General features: G+C 41.5%; 1 protein-coding gene across 1 annotated transcript; it reads left to right on the top strand.

The window, feature by feature from the left end:
• Positions 1–585: 585 nt before the first annotated feature.
• On the top strand, positions 586–7607 carry LOC113042718 (uncharacterized). The gene is made up of 2 exons (XM_026201734.1): positions 586–688; positions 5996–7607. The coding sequence occupies exon 2, from the start codon at positions 6003–6005 to the stop codon at positions 7605–7607; it is 1605 nt and encodes a 534-aa protein (XP_026057519.1). The 5' UTR covers positions 586–688; positions 5996–6002.
• Positions 7608–22967: the final 15360 nt, after the last annotated feature.

Raw genomic sequence — 22967 nt, 5'->3', positions numbered from 1 at the left:
AATAGTGATTACAAATATGTTATATATTATTATTATATTACAAATTATATTGTATTAGTAGTAAAAGAAACAATGCATCAAAAAAATAAATGAAAAAAAAAAAAAAAACCTTGACTGGATAATTCCTGGTTAAAAATAAAAAAAAATCACTATTTTATAGTACTTCAGAGTTATCCATCAAAAAAACCATGGGTTACCATTTATGTTGCATTTGTTCCTTTGTACCCTAAACTTGGGAATGTAGCATAAACAACAAAAAACTATCAAAAATAGAAATGTTGCAAGTATATGAGATTAAGCAGTGTGTTAGTGGTTCAAACTGAATCCAATTGCATGAACCATGTGTGTGCCATACAATACCAAAACTGTTTTTTGTTAAATTATTGAAAGTTAAGTTTTGAATGAAGTGTTTCATTCAGCAAAAGATCCGAAATGTTCTGATAATTGTGTGTGTGAATTGTGTGTAGTGTTTTGACAAAATGAGCCTTGTTTTTTACATCGTGCCTAAACGATCATAAAAAAAACAAAAACCTGTAATCTCGCTGATCATAATGTGGTTTTCTTAAAAGTCATATGACTTTCCGAAAATGGGTGTTGTCTTCAGTATAAATCAGCTTTCTGCTCTAGTTGTTGGTTTAGTTCTTTTCGTCATCTGAAGAAGGACGGGCTGTTCAACACAAAGACTATTGTAAGCATATCCATTTTACTGAATTATGAGCTGAATTATGCTTGTTAATGAAAATGTCTTATGCGTTTTAATGTTCCCATTAAAAATATATATATATATATATATTTCTTATATATAATATGTATATATATTTTTTTCAAGCATAAAAATTCTTTGTTACTTAAAGACTCCCAGCTTTGGAACCAGTTAAGACATAATCTCAATCATTAACAGAAGGATAAAGCTACATCATTATTCACTGTCATCTGTCTTATATGTTACAGTTTTAAAAATTGCTTTCAAAAAACCATTTAAAAAAACAAAATTCGCTCATGTGTCTAATATTTAGACCAAGTCCTCAAAACTGCGAGCCAGCTTGTATGTTGTTCATGTTTGAATATAAACAGAATATGTGAGCTTTATTTCTAAAGTGCTGTATACAGTATAGATTGTTTCACAGCAGCTTCACAATAGTATCAAATTCTGCTGTAAAACAACTCTACCAAGTCAATAGTGTCATTATACAACTAAAATCAGTTCAGTATTTTTCAGTTCAATTGCATAACTGTAAATTCATCAGATGTACATTACATGCATACTGTATATACAGTGTATATGTGCATATGCATTTATATGCTAGTGCCATGACAAACTCATGTCCAATGCACTCTGAACAAGCAAAAGACACATGAGAGTAGTGTTTTACATTTTTCTCATCTATGTATGTGGCTAATTATTTTAGTGTTTGTGTGTGTAGAGTTACAGTTTATTTCAATTGCTAACAAGCATTTATGTGTGTGAGGGAAAAACAAACAAACAAACAAACATAAAAATGCACAGTCCAGCACACATTCTTACCCTCTCTCTTTTGCATCCACAAAACCAATTCAAAGAGGTCTTATTTACTCGATGTAATGGAAAGAGCATCAACACCTGACTATTCCTCCAACTGAGTCTGGAATCAGCTATTTCTAAATATTTAGTGATACGTTACTAAAAATGCTTATCAGTTGTTACAATATTTAATATAGAGTTTTTTTTCAATACTTTTGAGTTGCTGTTGTGGCAGAAGTAGAGGCTTTACACTATATTTAAAGTTTTTATTAACATTGCTGAGGCGGCCCTTGTTTTTCTGAGAAAACAGGGGATCTGCATTCTCAACTACCTCGATGACTGGTTCATTCTTGCTCAGTCTCAGGATCAGTTGTGTGAACACAGGGACTTGGTGCTCTCACATCTCAGCCTGTTTGGCCTTCGGGTCAACTGGGAAAAGAGCAAACACTCCCTGATGCAGAGGATCTCTTTTCTCTGTGTGGAGTTGGACTCGGTCGAACACACAGCATGCCTCACACAGGAACATGTTCTGTCGCTGTTGACCTGCTTGAATACATTCAATAGCAAGATGGCAGCCCCACTGAAACAATTTCAGAGGGTCCTGTGGCATATGACTGCTGGGGCTGCTCTATATGAGATCGCTTCAGCACTGGCTTCATAGCCGAGTTCCGAGGTGGGCGTGGCAACATGGCATACTCCAGGTCCAAGTCACACCGGCCTACCACCAAACCTTCACCCAATTTCTGGGCTGCTCAACCGGGCAGCCGACAAGATGTCTCAAGCTGCACTACTGGGAGATTGGCGACTCCGTCCCCATGATTTCGAGACGTTTCGGAGCTAATCAGGTACACCTGTTTACCTTTCCAGAAACCTCTCACTGGCAGTTGTTCTCAGTGCTCCTCATGACAGCCCCTCCCTGGCAGATTCCTCTGAGGAAGGATCTTCTAACTCAGAGACAGGCACTCTATGTGATACCAAAAATATTTTTGGGTATAATATGTCACAGCTCACTATTTACATAAATGATCTAGTCAAGTCAAGTCAAGTCAAGTCTGCTTTATTGTCAATTCTTCAACATGTACAGTACATACATACAGAGAATCGAAATTGGGTTACTCTCAGACCCCCGGTGCATACAGATAACATTAACAGTAGAGCCTAAAAATCTAGATCAAATATAAAATCTAGATACAACTATACAATAAGGGAATGTAAAAAAGACATATAATAAAATAAAAAATAAAGTTAAATAAAGCAGAGCAAGGCACATGGCAGATAGAGTGCAAATCAGTGAAGTACCCAAACAGTGCAGATAAAAGATTTTTAGGGCAAAAAGAAGCTTATTCAGTCTGATTAAATTGACAAAGGGGCTCAAGAGCAGTTATTTTATTTAACTGACTGATGAGGTAGTGGTATGACTCCAGTTCCATGCTGAATTAGGTAGTGAGCAGACCAATGCTGACTGGTGCATGTCATTGTATATTAGTGGTGGGCGGGGTGAAAGGAATGGGGTTATGGGATCTGGGGGGGGGGGGGGGGGGTTCATAGTTCAGTGGTGCCTGGGGCAGAAGAGGGATGGGGGGCAAGTTCGGGACTGAGTTCAGCTTCCTGACAGCCTGGTGGATGAAGCTGTCCTTCAGTCTGCTGTTTCTGGCCTGGAGACTCCGCAATCTCCTCCCTGATGGCAGCAGGTTGAAGAAGCTGTCTGACGGATGTGTGGGATCACCTGCGATGCAGAGGGCTTTGCGGGTGAGACGGGTTCCGTAAATGTCCTGGAGGGAGGGGAGAGAGACACCAATGATTTTCTCAGCTGCTCTCACTATGCGTTGCAGAGTCTTTCGGCATGACACGTTGCAGGCGCTATACCACACAGTGATGCAGCTCGTCAGGATGCTCTTGATGGTGCCTCTGTAGAAGGTGTACATGATGGGGGGTGGGGCTCTGGCTCTTCTCAGTTTGCAGAGGAAGTAGAGACACTGTTGGGGAAGTTGTGGCCTAATGGTTAGAGGGTTGGACTCCCAATCGAAGGGTTGTGAGTTCTAGTCTCGGGCCGGCAGGAATTGTGGGTGGGGGGAGTGCATGCACAGTTCTCTCTCCACCTTCATTACCACGACTTAGGTGCCCTTGAGCAAGGCATCGAACCCCCAACTGCTCCCCGGGCGCCGCAGCATAAAAATGGCTGCCCACTGCTCCGGGTGTGTGCTCACAGTGTGTGTGTGTTCACTGCTCTGTGTGTGTGCATTTCGGATGGGTTAAATGCAGAGCACAAATTCTGAGTATGGGTCACCATACTTGGCTGAATGTCACTTCACTCACTATCACTGTTGTGATTTCTTGGCCAGTGCTGCAGTGTTTTCAGTCCAGGAGAGGTCCTCTGTGATGTGCACCCCCAGGAACTTGGTGCTGCTCACTCTCTCCACAGTCACAACGTTGATGGTCAGAGGAAGTCAACAACAATCTCCTTCATCTTCTCCGCGTTCAGAGAGAGATTGCTGCCACTGCACCACCCGGCCAGGCGACTCACCTCGCTCCTGTAGTTTGTCTGATCTTTGTTGCCACCACAGTTGTGTCATCCACAAACATAATGAAGAAGTTGGAGTTGTTTGACGGTGTGCAGTCGTGGGTCAGCAGAGTGAAGAGGAGGGGGCTCAGCACACATCCTTGGGGGGCCCCAGTGTTCAGTGTGATGGTGCTGGATGTGTTTTGCTGCCAATCTGTACTGCCTGAGGTCTTCCAGTCAGAAAGTCCAACAGCCAGTTGCACAGTGAAGTGTTGAGCCCCAGCTAGACCAGTTTGTGAATTAGCTGTTGAGGGATGATTGTTTTGAATGCTGAACTGAAGTCTATGAACAGCATTCTGACGTATGAGTCCTTTTTCTCTATATGTGTGAGTGCTGAGAGGACGACAGTGGCGATGGCATCATCGGTCGTCCTGCACCCACTAGTAAAAAATAAAAATAAAAATATATATATCTGCTGTCTGAATAATTTTTGGTTTGACTGTGGATTAATGTTTGTTAAAACTAGGTAAAAAGTAATTCAGTCAAGAGCAGTGAGTAAATTCTTAATTTCATTTTCTTGGATTAACATTAAGAACGCAGACAGCAGTTAGTAAATTAGGCACGGTCACTTTAAGAGACAATGAATGCATCCATTATAATGATACACATCTGATTTTTTTTTCAACTGTTTACTTTCACTTAAGGCATAACCAACATTTTTTTTAACATACTTTCCAAGATGGATATTTTGTCTTATTTTGAATGTATTTGTCGGTACAAGAGCAAGAATAGGCAAATTCCATGTTCAAACTCTTTGAGACACTTCTGTTTGCATGTGCCCCCAACACCAGAACACTGCGGTGCTGTGCTTGTTAGGGCGACGGCCCTAAGTGCATGCAGGCTAGTCTAGGAACAGCATAGTTCAACACATTTACATTACAACACCGGCCCTCACTGCCAAAAAAAACAGAACGGCCCACCGGGAATACTCCAGGTGCTCCCGATTAACCAGTCCGGGCCTGGCTGTTAGAGAACATTTTAACAATTGACCACGTAATACAATTTTATTTAAAAATCATACAAACATTTTATAAATACACTGTTGCAAGAAATAACCATTTCCCAACAATTCAACCAAAAAAATCTATCAGATTTTCTCCACAGTCCACATTTTATAGCATGTTCTGTGTTTGCTACATACTATAGATTGTAGATCATTGTGATGGTACAGCAAACCATTATTAATCAAACTTAATCTAACCTTTTATTTTAAATTTTAAGATGGTGAAGTTAGTGTTGAGGAAAAGATGCCTTATTATTTATTATATCAGTGGTAAAGCAACTGTCACTTCACTGAAAAAAGTGCATGCGTTTTGTTACTCTAAAGAATATTTGAAATGTTTAAATTACACTGGGCTACTATTGTGGAGAAGAGTGGAGCATTTGCTCAGGCTGTGGACTGGTAGCACTTATGTTGTTACAGATTTGCTCAAAGAGCATTTAAAGGTGTACATATTTTGTAATTTTTTGTTTTTGCATTTAGTTATGTTTCTGCTGTGTCTGCCAGATAAGAAAAGCTTAAAAAAAAACATGCAGCCAATATGTTATAAACTCTTTGAGTTTAAAAATGTGTCATCCAGTGACCTGTTTCATCTTTGTGTCATTTTTTATGTAGCTATTTATTTATTTGAAAATAATCACCTCTGAACAAATATGGAGCCATTTTCAAATCGTATTTTTATAAACTGTGTGTTGTTGTTGTCTTTGTGTACTGGAAGCTTGTAACACACAAAAAAATTCCTTGTATGTGCAAACATACTTGGCTATAAAGGTCTTTCTGACTTTGGATATGTATGTGTGTAATTAAAAAAAAAGAATTCAGTTGAGAAGAAGTAAACTGATTATTTGTAACAGTGTAATTGTTTCTATGATTAAGCCATTTTTTTTTTCAGTGTATTCACATGCAATGTCTTGTTTTCTGCTTTATTTGACAGACAAAATATGGCCAGCTTGGAACAAAGACTGGAGAATATTGATAAAATCATCAGTCAAAGTAGTAAAATTGGATGTCATGTTCCTGCTCGATATAATATAAATCCAGGAGCAGACCTTCATGATAAATCTAAGCCATATAGACAAAAGACTTTCGGGGAGAGAAACGACAACAATAAACCTCATAAAACCATTCTGCTGGTGGGAGAAACAGGAACAGGAAAAACAACCCTGATCAATGTGATGATCAACTACATGTTGAGTGTGAAGAGAGAAGACAAGGTTTGGTTTGAGATCACGGATGAGCTTACGTCTGAACAGATGAGTGATGAGCTCTTAGTTCAAAGTCAGACCTCCAGACTCACTATTTATGGGTTTTATCTACAAGAGAGTCCAATCGATTTAACAATCATTGACACACCAGGATATGGAGACACTCGTGATATTAATAATGACAAAGAGATCGCCATGAGTTTGCTTAATTTAAGCAGATGTGATAACAGTATCAGTGAAATAGATGCAGTGTGTCTGGTGATTAAGTCAACCGTAAACCGACTCTCTGACAGACAAGTATACATTTTTGATGCTGTTCAGTCTTTATTTGGAAGAGATATTGCTGAAAACATTGTCTTATTCTTCACACATTCAGGTGGAAAGCCACCTAAAAATGCCTTGACGGCTGTTAAAGTGGCTAAAATCAAGTGTGCATTGAATGACAAGAATCAGCCCGTGTTTTTCCTGTTTGACAACTGTCAGTCAGAACCTGCTGATGAAGAATATGAAAAGATACAGGAACAATCATGGAATCACAGCTTTGAAGGAATGACAAGTTTTTTCAAGTTTCTTGAAAACGTAAATCCAAAAAGTTTCCAGATGACCAAAAATGTGTTAAAACAACGGAACCAGTTAGAAGCAAAAATTTCCAATTTACAGTCACGTGTTCAAGAGGTAGAACAAAAGCAAAATGAGCTGAAACAAACTCAAGAAGCTCTAAAGAAAAACAAGAAATATGTTAAGGACGAAAAGAACTTTGAGTATGAAGTTGAAGTGCAGTACAAAGAGAGAGTTGATATTGATCCAAAAAGGTGGCGCTTGACTAAAAAGGCAACATGCTGCGCAGTTTGTGAGGAGAACTGTCATTATCCAGGATGCTGGTGGGCCAAAGATCTCTCATGGTGCAGCATGATGAAAGATGATCACTGTACGGTGTGCACAAATAAATGCCACTACAGCAAACACATCAAAGAAGCAAAAATATATGAGTCAAAGACAAAGAAGGAGAAGAGGACATATGAAGATTTAAAGAAGAAATATAATGTCAAAATTACTGACTCTGTATCTGTGGCCACAAAGTTGGAAGAAAAACTGAAAGAATTAGAGAAAGAGAAAATAAAGCTGGTTATTGAATCTTTTCACTGTGTGGAAACACTGGAGTTGATCGCACTCAACCCTGATTCAGTGTTCACACTTCAGCACATTGATTTTCTGATTGAGAAGCTGAAAGAAATAAATGAGCCTGAAAAGGCCAAAACACTGGAGGACATCAAGAAGAGAGCAGGAGAAGAAAAGCATGGAGCACTGGGATACATTAAATGTTTAATAGGGAAAAAATAAATAAATACCATAGCTAGTTAAAGAAAATTAGATAAATGCTCTTTAAAAAGTGTCTTTTTATGTGATATAAAGCTGCATTGTTACGATGTGTTCATATACATTTAAATGTTTCGAGTTTGGCACGGAGTTTGGTGTTTATGTTCAGTCTTAAATCTGTATGTTGTATTGTCCTGCTGGATTTAATCAACAACAATTAATCAGACAATTGTTGAAACTTCATTTTAATTATCTCTAATGCTCAATTTGCTCTTAAACTGTGACATTAATGGACTGTATAATAAAAATGCATATAGTGAAATACACCTGCCTAGAGTACTGAATCTGTCTGCTCTTGAAAAAAATATATTCACTAATTTCAAAGTAACTTCAAAGTATGTGGTCTCAGTGGTTTATAGAAACAGACCCGTCCCAGATAGCAAACAGCCCAGACAACAAGCAGTGTATTATTATATAGACCTCAATGTCTGATGGTTGTTCTGTTCTATATTAGTTGATGCGGGTGCAATAATTCCAAATGAATTTCCCAAAAAATTTAATAAACTAAAATGAAATCTCTCTTAGCCTCCCTGACTGTGCTGCCTATTGGCAAATGCCATGATCATTGTATAGGCCTGTTTAAAATACAAAACTCTATAGTTCAGCAGTGCCTTGCTAATTCAGCAAAACGTTCTGTAGAATTTACTGGTTTAACAATTTTTGTTACAGTTCGTTTGTTAGTGTTGTAAACTACAGTTTTAAACTGTAAAATTAGCAGGTTGTTTTGCAAAGATGTTTAAATTTTTGGTCTGTTTCTACAGAATTATTCTGGCTATCACTTTTATTTGGTAAAAACAAGCATTTGTTTATTTATTTAACACAGTGAAGCCAAAGTATATTTAAAAAAGATTTAAATCAACTAGACACAAGTTGCCCTTTTAATGGGTCCCTATTATTATTATTGCTTGACAAATTTTGCATTAATTGTATCCTAATTCTAGTCATCAAAAACTTTTATTTAATGCTTTTGAAGAAGAAAACTTTGAGCTACAAAACTGAGGTGAGCATTATTGAGGTTTAGAGTCAAGAGGGATTGCTGATGCATTTGCAAAGGCATGCTTCTGTGGCTGTTCTAACATGTGTTTGGTGATCACACTTCTAACCACATCCTGGGCTCACTGCAAAAAACATCCTGTGTGCATCGATTTGTTTCTAAGAAATTGTATTAATTTCTTCTACTTTACTGCATGAAGTAACTCATATAGAACTTATCAAAAGTTTGGGGTCAGTGAGATTTTAAAGAAATTAATACTTTTATTCATCATCAAAATTAATCAAGATAAATTTATAATGTTACAAAATATTTATTTTTAAAATGCTTCAATCTTCCTTTCTTTTTTTTCCTTTCTATTTATCAAAAAAATCCTGAAAACATTTTTTCATTAAAATATTGGGTAGCACAACTGTTTTCAACATTGATAATCGGAAATGTTTATTAAGCAAATCAGTATATTAGAATGATTTCTGAAGATCGTGTGACACTGAAGACTCGAGGAATGATGCTGAAAATACAGCTTTGATCACAGTAAATTAAATCACAAAATATTTAAATACAAAACAGTTACTTTACATCGTAATATATTACAATATTCTTTTTACTGTATATTTGATCAAAGAAAGGTAGCCTTGGTGAGCAGAAGAGAAAAAAATAAATAAAAAAAATATATATATATATATATAATATATATATATATATATATATATATATATATATATATATATATATATATATATATAAAATCGTACATATTTTTGTGTGCATTTTGTCTATATGCAATGTACATACACTGTAATAAATATGGTGAAGAAAATGTAAAAGAATAAGGCAACTTGATGCAGTAAGACTTTGGAGTTCTCTCAACAATAGAAAAAAATGTGTCACAGCAACTGAAACAACAATTAATGTCATTGAGGAAATAGTTTTTTTTTTCTATTTCCTGGTTGATAAAAAAAACCACACAAAAAGTCTTAAGAGATAACATACTCTTTTGCACAAACATTGTCTGTGCTTGTAACACCTTACAAGACTAAAATATCTAGAGAATGTAGGCCTCAAAACTAAACACACTAACCTCAGTGTACAGTATATACTGTAATTTACCTCTTTACATTCAAAAGCAGTGTCCTTATTACTTATCTAATCACACACTATGAAGGATTAGCCTTGATATAATGATCAGACAGTTCAGTGGGTTATTTAATTCATAATTTAATAAAATGCATCTGAACAGTGCTTCAGTTGCCAGCTTGATCTGAAAGTATAGGCTATATTTGTACAGCCAAGTCTCATTGCTAATAGGTGTTAGTAACGTTTACATGCACAATACATACATTTTTGGAATTGATATTTAAATGTACAACTTGGATGTATTACAATGTTTAAAACATGATAATTGCCTTTATGTACACCTTAATTGTAAAATATTTACTAATCTTTTATTAAAATATTTGTATCAATGCATTTTTATCATTTTATTGATAAGCAATTTAGATTTTTAACCCCTTAACCTACCCCTAAACGTAAACCTACCCATTTTACAGTGAAATTAAAGATATAAAACATAATGACTGAAACATGCAAGAAAACTATTTGTTTAGCTAGTGTTTCACACAAAGAAATAAAACAAATAACTCCTTTGTTGTTTTGTTTTGTTAAGTTGTTAGCATAACACTGGTTCCCTCGACAAAAAGCATATAGGATTTTTTCATAGACTTTTGGATAATAATAAAAAAAAAAGAGCTCTGTGTTCAGTCATAGTTCATGAAACTTAAATGTTTTGTTGATCAAGATCATCTTCACAAAATAATTTACCTTTGATGAATTTTCAAGCCTAAATAAAAGTGTCAGAACTTAAAAACTAAAATTAGATTAGATTCTAACATGCCCCCACATCTCTATACGTCACTATGTGGGAAGATTTGCATAACTCCACCCAAATGTTCACGCAAAGAAAGAAGGCGTAACAAATTCATGCTGTTGCTGCTGGCGCCAGTACGTATAGTCGCTGTGTGTATCTTTGTAAAAGTAAAACTACTTTGTTTGGTCTTCCAAAAGAGGACAAGACTAGAAATCAGTTGAGTTTAATTTTAACACTGTTCCAGAACAGTTCAACCCAAAAATTCAGATGTGTGCTGTGCATTTAATGGAGGATGATGACTGTTTCCTGAACCATTAGCCTACAATGCATCTGTGGCACAAAGGCTGTTTTTGTTGGGCAGTTCAAACTTTGCAAGGACTGGCACTTCTGACACAGCCTGTAAGTACGTATTTTATATTTAAATAACTTGCTAATGATGATTCAAATGCGAGTTTTAAGCAGTGTATAGTAGTACTTGTTGTTTGCTGTTTCTCTGATCACAAATGTAGACATGATTTTATGTTTATGCAGGGTGATACGCAATTCAACGCTTGAAAAGACAGTATGATTCATTATAATCAGTAATTATGTCCCCACTTCCCTAAAACTAACTGAATCGTTTGAAACGGTTTGTGTCTCCAGTATGCACTGATCCACAAATGACTTAAGTTATTCGGTTTATACACGTGCCTTACACTCTCTCTGACGTGAAATAAACCAATATCCCAAATTAGTCAGTGACGTCTTACAGTATATTGACTGAACTGCTAAAAGAAAGCAATGATGTGCACGAGCAGATCAGCTGGACGGAGTCTGCTTTGAGACAGCATAGTATGTTAAGGGGTGTATCATTTCTGTGACACACTTGAGGCATTCAGTGAGTAACAATGCACTGGATAGTTGGCCATTCAGAGCACACCTCGCTTTTTTTATAATGATGAACCTCGTAAATTCAATGTGTTTCAACGTGTTTCAACGTGTTTCAACATGTTTCAGAAGCCAGGTCATAGTGTTTTTTTAGCCTTAAACTGCATAAACACATTGCATTAAATCAAATAATGTTCTTTTTAGCAGCATCATATGTCCCTTTTAATTTGCAGCTGTACTTTTGACCAGCAGGTGTCGAAACAGTAAATCGAAACAGATTCAAAAAAGTAAATCATTTTGTGAAACAAGTTGTTTTATTGATTCAAAAGTCCTAAAATGTTAATTTCTTCCAACACTACCAACCACTATGTGCATTTTAAAAGTTCTCATAAAAAGTGAAGTATAGCAACGAGGTCAACCTGCCACTATGTGATTCCTAGTGCCAAGATACATTTTCTTTGTGAATTTGTGCTCCTAGGTTTTCTTCAGGTTAAGATGGAACAAAATTCATTCAAAATTACCCTGGATTGAAACTTTCCAAGTATAATGTTAGAAAACCCTGAATACACACACATACATACACACACACACAGTGTCGACACACACACGCCAATTTGTGGTAGTGGTCAAAAATAAGCCAGACAGTTGTGGGCAAATTCAGGGATGATTTATTCTCGCTTAAAAAAAAAAAGGACAAAAATGAAAATCAAATCCACAGGAGCAGATATAACAGAATTCAAATCCAAACATACTCCATACAAAACTCAATTTATGATTGAGAGTAGACTAACAAAACAGAGATACAAACTGAGGAAAAACTAGAATCAGCCCATTCTTTTATTGTATTGCTTTGAATAATTGATATAATGCTTTGGATTGAAACATACAAAATAACTGAAGATAGAGTAAATATACTTTTTTCCCTCAAATGCTGCAAAGCTTGATTTTGTGTAAGGAAAAAAAATCCTTGAACCCACTGTAACATGATCCATACAATGTTGATGTGATGTATGCTGATGTCCCACAGGGTTGCTATTTCACAAATAAACACAAAATGCTGCTACAAAACCAAAATGTATTATTTAAATTAATGTATTGATACAACTGAGATTATTTTTGGTCACTCAGTGCTTAGTAATATAATTACAAACAGTCTCCAGACAGTCAGTATAGCATTTTACATGAGTTCATTTATTTTATATGATTTTTATCGAAAAACTAATGCTAGAGAAATGTGCCATTATCAGTGCTTTAAGTGGCCCAAAAGAGGTGCCGGTACTCTATTATAGCCAAAAAACAAATATATATTATTATTATTATTATTATTTTTTTTTTATGATTCCCCTCATCCCCTGAGGTAACAACAACTATATTGAAGGGCTTTTATAACAGGCGACCTTAAGAATACATCCTTTTATTAGTTTGTGGATTTGCTTGAGCTAGAAAGAACTACTGAACATAAATAAAATGTGCAAAAGGATTTTGAAAAAAATACCCTTAGAAAGAGCTACTGCATTACAGCATTCAAACATCCAAACTGACTCAAATGATTCGCGAACCAGCTCCGAACTCCCGAACTGACTCAAATGAATCACTCTCCGAACTCCCGAACTGATTCAAATGATTCGCGAACCCGCTATGAGCTCCCTAACTGACTCAAATGATTCGCAAACCCGCTACGAACTCCCGAACTGATTCAAATGATTCGTGTTCCCCAAACTGACTCAAATGATTCGCGAACCCGCTTTGAACTCCCGAACTGATTCAAATGATTCGCGATCCCCAAACTGACTCAAATGATTCGTGAACCCGCTTTGAACTCCCGAACTGATTCAGATGAATCACTCTCCGAACTCCCGAACTGATTCAAATAATTTGCGATCCCCAAATTGACTCAAATGATTCGCGAACCCGCTTTGAGCTCCCGAACTGACTCAAATGATTCGCAAACCCGCTACGAACTCCCGAACTGATTCAAATGATTCGTGTTCCCCAAACTGACTCAAATGATTCGCGAACCCGCTTTGAACTCCCGAACTGATTCAAATGATTCGCGATCCCCAAACTGACTCAAATGATTCGCGAACACGCTTTGAACTCCCGAACTGACTCAAATGATTCGCGATCCCCAAACTGACTCAAATGATTCGCTAACCCGCTTTGAACTCCCGAACTGACTCAGATGATTCGCAAACCCACTTTGAACTCTCTAATTGATTCAAATGATCCGCAAAGCCACTTCGTGCTCCCGAATTGATTCAAATGATTTGCGATCCTCAAACTGACTCAATGATTCGCGAACCTGCTCCGAACTCCCAAACTTACTCAAATGATTCGCGATCCTGCTCCGAACTCCCAAACTGACTCAAATGATTCGCGAACCCACTCCGAACTCTCGAATTGATCCAAATGATCCGCGAAGCAGCTCCGAACTCCCGAACTGATTTAAATGATTTGCGATCCCCAAACTGACTCAAATGATTCGCGAACCCGCTCCGATTTCTCTAACTGATTCAAATGATCCGTGAAGCTGCTCCGAACTCCAAAAATGACTCAAATGATTCGCGATCCCGCTCCGACCTCCCAAACTGTTTCTAATGATTCACGCTCCATACTCCAAACTAGGAAGAATTAGGAATAGTGCATTGTGAAGAACGCTCTGAAAAGCAGCAGTGAAGGCAAAGGATTAAAACCTCTATTAAAACAGATGTCCAAATGAACGTACCTGTACGCTAAAAGCACGTTCTGGGCGCACAGAGAGGTGGTGGTACGCTCAAGAGCTATATTTGGAAGTGCCGGTACTGAGTACCAGTGCGTACTGGCCCACTTTAAGCACTGGCCATTATAATATGTGAAATATGTGCAGGTATATATATATATATATATATATATATATATATATATATATATATATATATAAGGCTTTTGCTTGATGCATAGAAATGCATAGATGCATTTAAGAAAAACATGATCTCTTCAGAATTTAAAGTTGCATTTAGATTAAGAAGCAAGTTTTGAACCCAGGTCCCCCTGCATGTAAAATTAAAATTTTATTACTGGACTAACATTCTACAATAAGAAAAGAAAAGAAAAGAAAAGAAAAGAAAAGAAAAGAAAAGAAAAGAAAAGAAAAGAAAGAAGTATGCATGTGAATTGGCCACCTGCTGATATGAACCAACCCTTAAAGCACAATCTATGGATTTGACAAACGGAGGCATTTTATTTGTTATTTTGTTTGGTAAATATTTTTTTTAAACCCCCAGGTTCAACATGCTTTTCTCCTCCTGCTCTCTTGATGTTTTCAAGTATGTTGGCCTTTTCAGGTTCATCAATTTCCTTCAGCTTCTCAATCAGAAAATCCATGTGCAGAAGTGTGAGCACAGAATCACTCTTGAGTGCAATTTCCTCCAGAGTTTCCACACAGTGAAAAGCTTCATTCACCAGCATTATTTTCACCATCTCTAATTCTTGCAGTTCTTCTTCAAGCATCTTGACCACTAACACACCATCTCCAATTTCTTTTTCATATTTCTTTTTCAATGTTTCATATGTCCTCTTCTCCTTCTTTGTTTTTAACACATATATTTTTGCACCTTTGACATGCTCTTTGAAGTGACACTTATTTTTGCAAACTACGCATTTCTTATCTTTCATCACAATGCACCATGAGAGACCACTGATCCACCAGCATCCTGGATGATGACAGTTATCCTCACAGACAGCACAGCGCCACACTGGCTAGAGCAGGATCAATATCAACCTTGTCTTTGTAGACCACATCAACTTCATACTCAAAGTTCTTATCGTTCTTGACATGTTCTTTGTTCTGCTCCAGAGCTGCTTGAGTTTGTTTCAACTCATTTTGAAGTCGTTCCATCACACAAACACGTGAATGTAGATTACTGATATATGCCTCCAACTGCTCCCATTCTTGCAACACATCTTGAGTCACATCTTTATCATCACTCTGCCCAGAGTGCTTCAGAGGTTACTAGTAGAGAATGGGCTATTTGTCAAGGTGGAGAAATAGGTATTTCATGCACAGTCTGTTCCCTTCCTAAGTTACATTGTCTCGTCCGAGGGAATATGTATGGATCCTGACAGGGTTAAGGCTGTGATAGATTGGCCAAGTCCAGATTCCCGTAAGGCACTACAGCGGTTTCTAGGGTTCACCAATTTTTATCTGCGTTTTATTCACAATTTCAGCCAACTAGTCTCACCTCTGACTGCCTTGACCTCCCCCAGTACTTCGTTTTTGTGGTCTAATACAGCCGAGATTGTATTTTCCAACCTCAAGAGCCGCTTCGTTTCGGCTCCCATCTTAATCGCCCCTGATCCCACACGTCAGTTCGTGGTGGAGGTCGATGCATCAAAGGTGGGAGTAGGTGCAGTTCTTTCCCAACACGCAGCCTCAGATGACAAGATGCATCCGTGCGCGTTCTTTTCTTTTTGGTAACAGAGAATTGTTGGCCGTCAAATTAGCATTGGAGGAGTGACGTCACTGCTTGGAAGGGGTCGGGGGTACCTTTAATCGTCTGGACTGATCATAAAAAATTGGAATATATTATAACTGCCAAAAGATTCAACTCCAGGCAGGCTCGGTGGGCACTTCTTTTCAGTCGTTTAGATTTTTCTCTATCGTACCACCCGGGTTCCAAAAACGGCACACCAGATTCTTTGTCACGTATTTTTGATCCATCCGAATGCCCATTGACTCCCGAGTGTATTTTACCTGAGAGAATAGTCATCTCATCACTCATATGGGAGGTCGAATTGAAGGTCAAGACAGCCTTAGAAGGGGTAACGCCTCCGCCCGGGTGCCCACCGAATCAATTGTTCATTCTGGAGGAGCAATGGTCTGACATTATTCAGTGTGGTCACTGCTCCAATGTCGCTTGTCATCCAGGAATCAGCCGTGCTAAGTGCTTAGTAAAGCAACGATTCTGGTGGCCACTTATGGCTTGCGACATTCATGATTTTTTTGTGGCCTGCTCGGTTTGCGCCAGTGGTAAGACGTCTAACTGTCCTTTTGATGGTCTTCTTTAACCGCTGTCTGTCCCTTCGAGACCCTGGTCCCACATTGCTCTAGATTTTGTTACCTCCCTCCCGCCCTCCAATTGCATGACGGTCATTTTGACCGTAGTGGACCGATTCTTGAAGGCTGCACATTTCATCCCGTTGCCCAAATTACCTTCAGCCAAGGAGACAGCAGTCACTGTTATTGATCACGTCTTTCGGTTACATGGCCTCTCGGTAGACGTGGTTTCTGACAGGGGATCCCAATTTGTGTCCAAATTTTGGAGGGAGTTTTGCAAATTATTAGGAGCAACGGTTAGTGAATGAATATAATATACAAGTTTCACTTTTTGAATGGAATTAGTGAAATAAATCAATTTTTTTATGATATTCTAATTATATGACCAGCACCGGTTATATATGTAAAATATATTCTTAAAAATGCATCACGGTTTCAACACAAAAATGAAGAAGTAATAATAACTAATAAATATTTATTGAGCAGTAAATTATATTAAAAATATTTCTGAAGGATCATGTCACTGAAGACTGGAGTAAAGATTCTTTTAAAGTAAAGAATTACATTTTAAAATATATATATATAAAAAAATAATAACAATTGTTAGATTTCTCAATATTGCTACTTTTGGTTTTTGTTTGTTTTTCCAAATAAGTGCAGCCTTGGTGACCATGACTGAAAAATTACTTGCTGACCCCAAACTTTTGTGTACATGTAATATTTATTTTAAATTTGTTAGTTTGTGTGTGTCTATATATATATATATATATATATATATATATATATATATTGTGACGAGTCAGCTGCCTCCTCCCTGATTGTCACCGGCACCCCGTCCTAAATCACCGCCCTTCACAAGGCTCCCGACTGGAGTGGGTGTGTGAGAGGAGGGGGCGCTGTACGAGTCAGGGCTGGCGGCCTGTGATGGGGCACACCTGAAGGAAATGGAGCCTCATCACCGCCACTGTTTAAAAGCCCAACGCGCCTCTCCTCAGGAGACCCGTCTCTTCCCCGTGCATGCACACTGGTGTCCTCGTGGGTCCAGGAAGGGTGCGTTGAGGGACTCCCGCGCCACCAAGACGTGAGCTGCCGGACCCGCGATCCGGATGGGAACCGCACCCGTATACACGGCCGACAGGCCAGGATGCCGGGTCGTCCATCCCCTACCAGCACCGCGGCCAACGAGAGGTCGGCCCTGGACCGAGGAGGGGAGCGCGTGCGGCCGCCGGACTCCGCCCCTTGCCTGGACCCTTCCTCGATGAACACTGCCCGACCTACACAAACCCCGCAGCACGACGAGGACACCAGATTCCCTGTTATTTTGGACACTTTCCCCCTTTGGCCACTTTTATTCCCTGTGTTATTTTATGATTTCTGTTAATAAAAGCCTCTCCGAGGCCTGACGCCACGCCCACTGTGTCTGTCTTGTGCACGTCCCGTGACACTGGTGGAGAATGCGGGCAAGATGGAGCTTAGACAGCGCAGTTGGGAAACATCTGGTGACGTCACTCCCTCTCGCTTGCAAACGTTCATGAGAACCCGGATTGGGACGGAGGAAAACTGGGGACAGCCTCCCAGCCACAAAAGGGGTAAGTGACTTCCGTTATTGTCATTTTACCCTGTGGTTGGTTGAGGCTGTCACTAAAACCCGGTTTCTCTGTCCCTGTTCTGGTGCGCTGCGAGAGGGAGGACCGCCCGGAGAGGAATCCTCGCCCACTCCAACCGTTTGGAGCCTGGTTGAGGATGGTAGCACTCCCGTGTGGGCGGCGCCCTGATGACGGGGATGTCGCTTGGGAGGGGGAATGTGACGAGTCAGCTGCCTCCTCCCTGATTGTCACCGGCACCCCGTCCTAAATCGCCGCCCTTCACCAGGCTCCCGACTGGAGTGGGTGTGTGAGAGGAGGGGCGCTGTACGAGTCAGGGCTGGCGGCCTGTGATGGGGCACACCTGAAGGAAATGGAGCCTCATCACCGCCACTGTTTAAAAGCCCAACGCGCCTCTCCTCAGGAGACCCGTCTCTTCCCCGTGCATGCACACTGGTGTCCTCGTGGGTCCAGGAAGGGTGCGTTGAGGGACTCCCGCGCCACCAAGACGTGAGCTGCCGGACCCGCGATCCGGATGGGAACCGCACCCGTATACACGGCCGACGGGCCAGGATGCCGGGCCGTCCATCCCCTACCAGTGCCGCGGCCAACGAGAGAGATGCGGCCGCTAGGAGAAGCCGCCGCCCCTCGCGCCCCGGACCGAGGAGGGGAGCGAGTGCGGCCGCCGGACTCCGCCCCTTACCTGGACCCTTCCTCGATGAACACTGCCCGACCTACACAAACCCCGCAGCACGACGAGGACCTGTTATTTTGGACACTTTCCCCCTTTGGCCACTTTTATTCCCTGTGTTATTTTATGATTTCTGTTAATAAAAGCCTCTCCGAGGCCTGACGCCACGCCCACTGTGTCTGTCTTGTGCACGTCCTGTGACAATATATATATATATATATATATATATATATATATATATATATATATATATATATATATATATATATATATATATATATATATATTGTGATTTATTAAATGTAGTGTTGTGAAAGCGGAGCAGCGCATTGCACCAGGCACAACACTACATTTAATAAATCCACCCTCCGGGGATTTTGATTTCACGTACCCCTTGTCGAGTGATTCTTCACCCCGTGACAGTGGTGGAGAATGCAGGCAGAACAGTGAGGAATTCCAAACAAGATCACCACCCCAACTCCTAATTTTTTTCCCTCTTTCCCTGTTTGTTTCACCAGCACCACGGAAGGCGGTACACACGTCCCTGCGATGGAGGACGTCTTACAACGCCTCGCTGAAGTAAGCATCCGACAGCAGCAAATAGCGGAACACCTCGCCACTCGCCTGGGCAAGATGGAGGATGAACTCACCACCGTCCGGGCGGCCGCAGCCCAGCGCGTTCCGCTACCTGAGCCTCGGGCACAAGCCACACGCCTGTTACCTAAGATGACAGCCGATGACGATCTGGAAGCCTTCCTTCAGGTCTTCGGAAACACCGCCCACCGAGAGGGATGGCCCGAGGACGAGTGGGCACGTGCGCTGGCACCCGGCGAAGCACAGAGGGCTTACTTCTCGCTCCCTTTTGATGCCGAAGTTAAGCGAGAGATCCTGGCGAGACTGGGCCTTTCCCCTGTGAGCGCCGCCCAACAGTTCCACGAGTGGGAATACAAGCCCCGGGTGCCAGCCCGTGTCACCCACGACTCCTCCCCCCAGCCCGCTCATCCCGCTGCCTATCATCGAGGTGCCCTTCGAGCGGATTGGAATGGACATAGTGGGGCCGTTGCCGAAGTCTGCCCGAGGGCATGAGCACATCCAGAAGCAGTCCCCCTACGGAAGGCCACCGCGAAGTCCATCGCCTAGGAGCTGTTTCTACTGGCCAGCCGAGTCAGCCTCCCCTCAGAGATCCTGACTGACCAGGGAACCCCCTTCATGTCCCGGCTAATGGCAGACCTCTGCCGGCTGCTGCGGGTGAAGCAGTTGAGGACCACAGTCTATCACCCCCAAACTGATGGGCTCGTAGAGAGATTTAACCAGACCCTCAAGTAAATGCTCAGACGCGTGGTGGCGGAAGACAAGCGGGATTGGGACCTCATGATCCCCTACGTGCTCTTTGGGATCCGCGAAGTTCCCCAGGCCTCAACTGGCTTCACCCCCTTCGAGCTCCTGTTTGGCCGTCAACCTCGGGGCCTCTTGGACGTGGCCCGGGAAGCATGGGAGCTGCAGCCGGCCCCTCATTGTACTATCATCGAACACGTCCGGCAAATGAGGTAGCGACAGAGTGATGCAGTTAGTCCGGGAACACCTACCAGGGCCCAACAAGCACAGCAACGTCGTTACGACCGGGCAGCCCAACCACGGGAGTTCCAACCGGGAGACCGCGTCATGGTCCTGGTCCCCAGCTCCGCATGCAAATTTCTGGCCTCCTGGAAAGGACCCTACTCGGTAGTGGAGAGGATTGGGCCGGTCACTTACCGCCTGAGACAGTCGGGACGACGGCAGGCGGAGCAACTCTACCACATCAACCTCCTGAAAAAATGGGTGGGGACCCGGGACCACGTAGCTGTGGATGTCAACCCCCACCTTTCGGCTGCCCAGAAGACGGAGCTGCAGCACCTGGTCAGTCAGTTCCAGGATGTGTTCTCCTCTCAGCCCGGGCAGCCCAATGTGCTTCAACACCATATCCGGACGCCCCCCAGGAGTCGTCGTTAGGCAACGGCCCAACCGAGTCCCGGAGGCTCGTCGGCAGGCTATTGAGGAAGAGGTCCAACAGATGCTAAAGTTGGGAGTCCGTGGTCCAGCCCCATTGTGATGGTCCCAAAGCCGGATGGCACACTCCGCTTTTGTAACGACTTCCGCCGAAGTCTCCGAATTCGACGGGTACCCCATGCCTCGGGTGGACGAACTGCTGGACCAGCTAGGAAGGGCCCGGTACATCAGTACCCTAGACCTCACCAAGGGCTATTGGCAGGTACCGCTCTCCGAGGCCGCCAAGCCGAAGACCGCCTTCTCCACCCCCAGTGGCCATTGGCAGTATCGAACCCTTCCCTTCGGCCTAGATGGGGCCCCCACGATGTTCCAGCGGAAGATGGACATCCTCTTGCGGCCCCACCAGGCTTACGCGGCTGCCTACCTGGCTGACGTCGTGGTCCACTCCGAGGCGTGGGACGAACATCTGGATCGTCTTCGGAGGGTACTGGACTTACCGCCAACCCCCGAAAATGCCACCTAGCCTTCTCTGAGGCCAAGTACCTGGGCTACCAAGTCAGCCGAGGACTCATTCGGCCACAAGACAAGAAAGTTGAGGCCATCCACGCCGCCCTAAAACCCGAGACAAAGACCCAGGTACGAGCCTTCTTGGGGTTGGCGGGTTATGACCATTGTTTTATCCCCAACTTCTCCTCTTTAGCCGCGCCCCTGACAGACCTGACCAGAAGGGGCAGCCGGAGAAAGTATGCTGGACCCCGTCGGCGGAAGAAGCCTTCTCCCAGGTGAAAGCAGCACTCACGTCCTCGCCGGTACTCCGCACCCCCGACTTTAGCTGCCCCTTCCTGCTGCAGACGGATGCCTCCGACACAGGACTGGGAGCGGTCCTCTCCCAAATTCAAGAAGGTGAGTAGCATACGATCATTTACATCAGCAGGAAGCTGTCCCCCGCCGAGAGGAAGTACGCCGCCGTGGAGGAGGAAGCCCTGGCCATCAGGTGGGCAGTCCTGGAGCTCTGGTCTGTCAGGGGTCATTCCCCACCCTCCACTAATTTCACCCCTACTTTCTACATGTCTTCACAAGACCAGAACGACGCTTGGGGGGGGGGGGGGGGGTGACGAGCACTCCCAGAGGAATCAGTGTCGCCCTGGAAACCAAAGGAAAACACCTGCACGTCCTCGTCACAGTCACAGCTGCTCCCCATCAGCCAGCACACTCAAAAGGAGCACATGCTGCACACAGAGAACGGTCTCCGACCGAATGCAACACTGGTCTAATCCCTCTCTTTACTCTTTCCAGAAAGCAGCGAGTGACCGACAGCCCAGCCACTTTGGAGCACGTCTGGAAACCCACTTTCACCCTAACCGGCACAGAAGAGCACGAAGAGCACACGGGAAGCACCGGCCACCAGAAAGCGGAGCAGCACATTGCACCAGGCACAACACTACATTTAATAAATCCACCCTCCGGGGCTTTTGATTTCACGTGCCCCTTGTCGAGTGATTCTTCACCCCGTGACTATATATATATATATATATATATATATATATATATATATATATATATATATATATATATATATATATATATATATATATATATATATATATATATATATATATATATACACATATATATATATATACACATATAGTAACAAATAGGCCAAAATATTATTGTCACTTTTTGTTATTTTACTTCAATTTCTAGACCTCTGTTCAATGTATTCAGTTGCTCTGTTTTACAGCCCATTAAACATTTCCACTAATTCAAATACACATTACATGCAGATTACAATAAATAATCATACCATCTAATATGTGGCATGAATAATTACGTTATTAAAAACCTACTTCTTTACTGACTAAAATGTGTACTTAAGCACAATTTCAATAACATTTTTGCACCATTGGGCAAACTGATAAAATAAATATTTATTTGGTTAATTTGTCATGCATAATCTGTAGATCTATTTACAATAGTTCAAATAATAGGCTCATTTAAAACTGTTAACAAGCATCAAGAGATTAACAAGTGTACATCATTGTATGTGTTTTTTTTTTTTTCAGTATCTTGATGGTCCACTGTCCAAGCAGCGTTTGCTTCCAGGTTTATGACAATGAGCATCTGGCATTGTCTGTATTATTTATAAATGTTTCTACAAAGATCATTTAGGATCTTACTTCTGGATTGTTTCTTTTCAAAATGTTTGCATTAATCAATCTTGGAAATAATAAACTTCTCTGTATGTCTTGTAAATAATAATAATATAATAATAAAAAATATGAATTAAAAAAAAGTGATCAA

Source organism: Carassius auratus, chromosome 24, assembly GCF_003368295.1.
Source record: "Carassius auratus strain Wakin chromosome 24, ASM336829v1, whole genome shotgun sequence".
Classification (NCBI taxonomy): Eukaryota; Metazoa; Chordata; class Actinopteri; order Cypriniformes; family Cyprinidae; genus Carassius; species Carassius auratus.
Note: the sequence above shows the minus strand (reverse complement) of the source record. Positions and strands in the feature narration are given on the sequence as shown.

Bases quoted from the DNA above. Each gene is read 5' to 3' on its own strand.
- LOC113042718 (XM_026201734.1), top strand. From the start codon at position 6,003: ATGGCCAGCTTGGAACAAAGACTGGAGAATATTGATAAAATCATCAGT.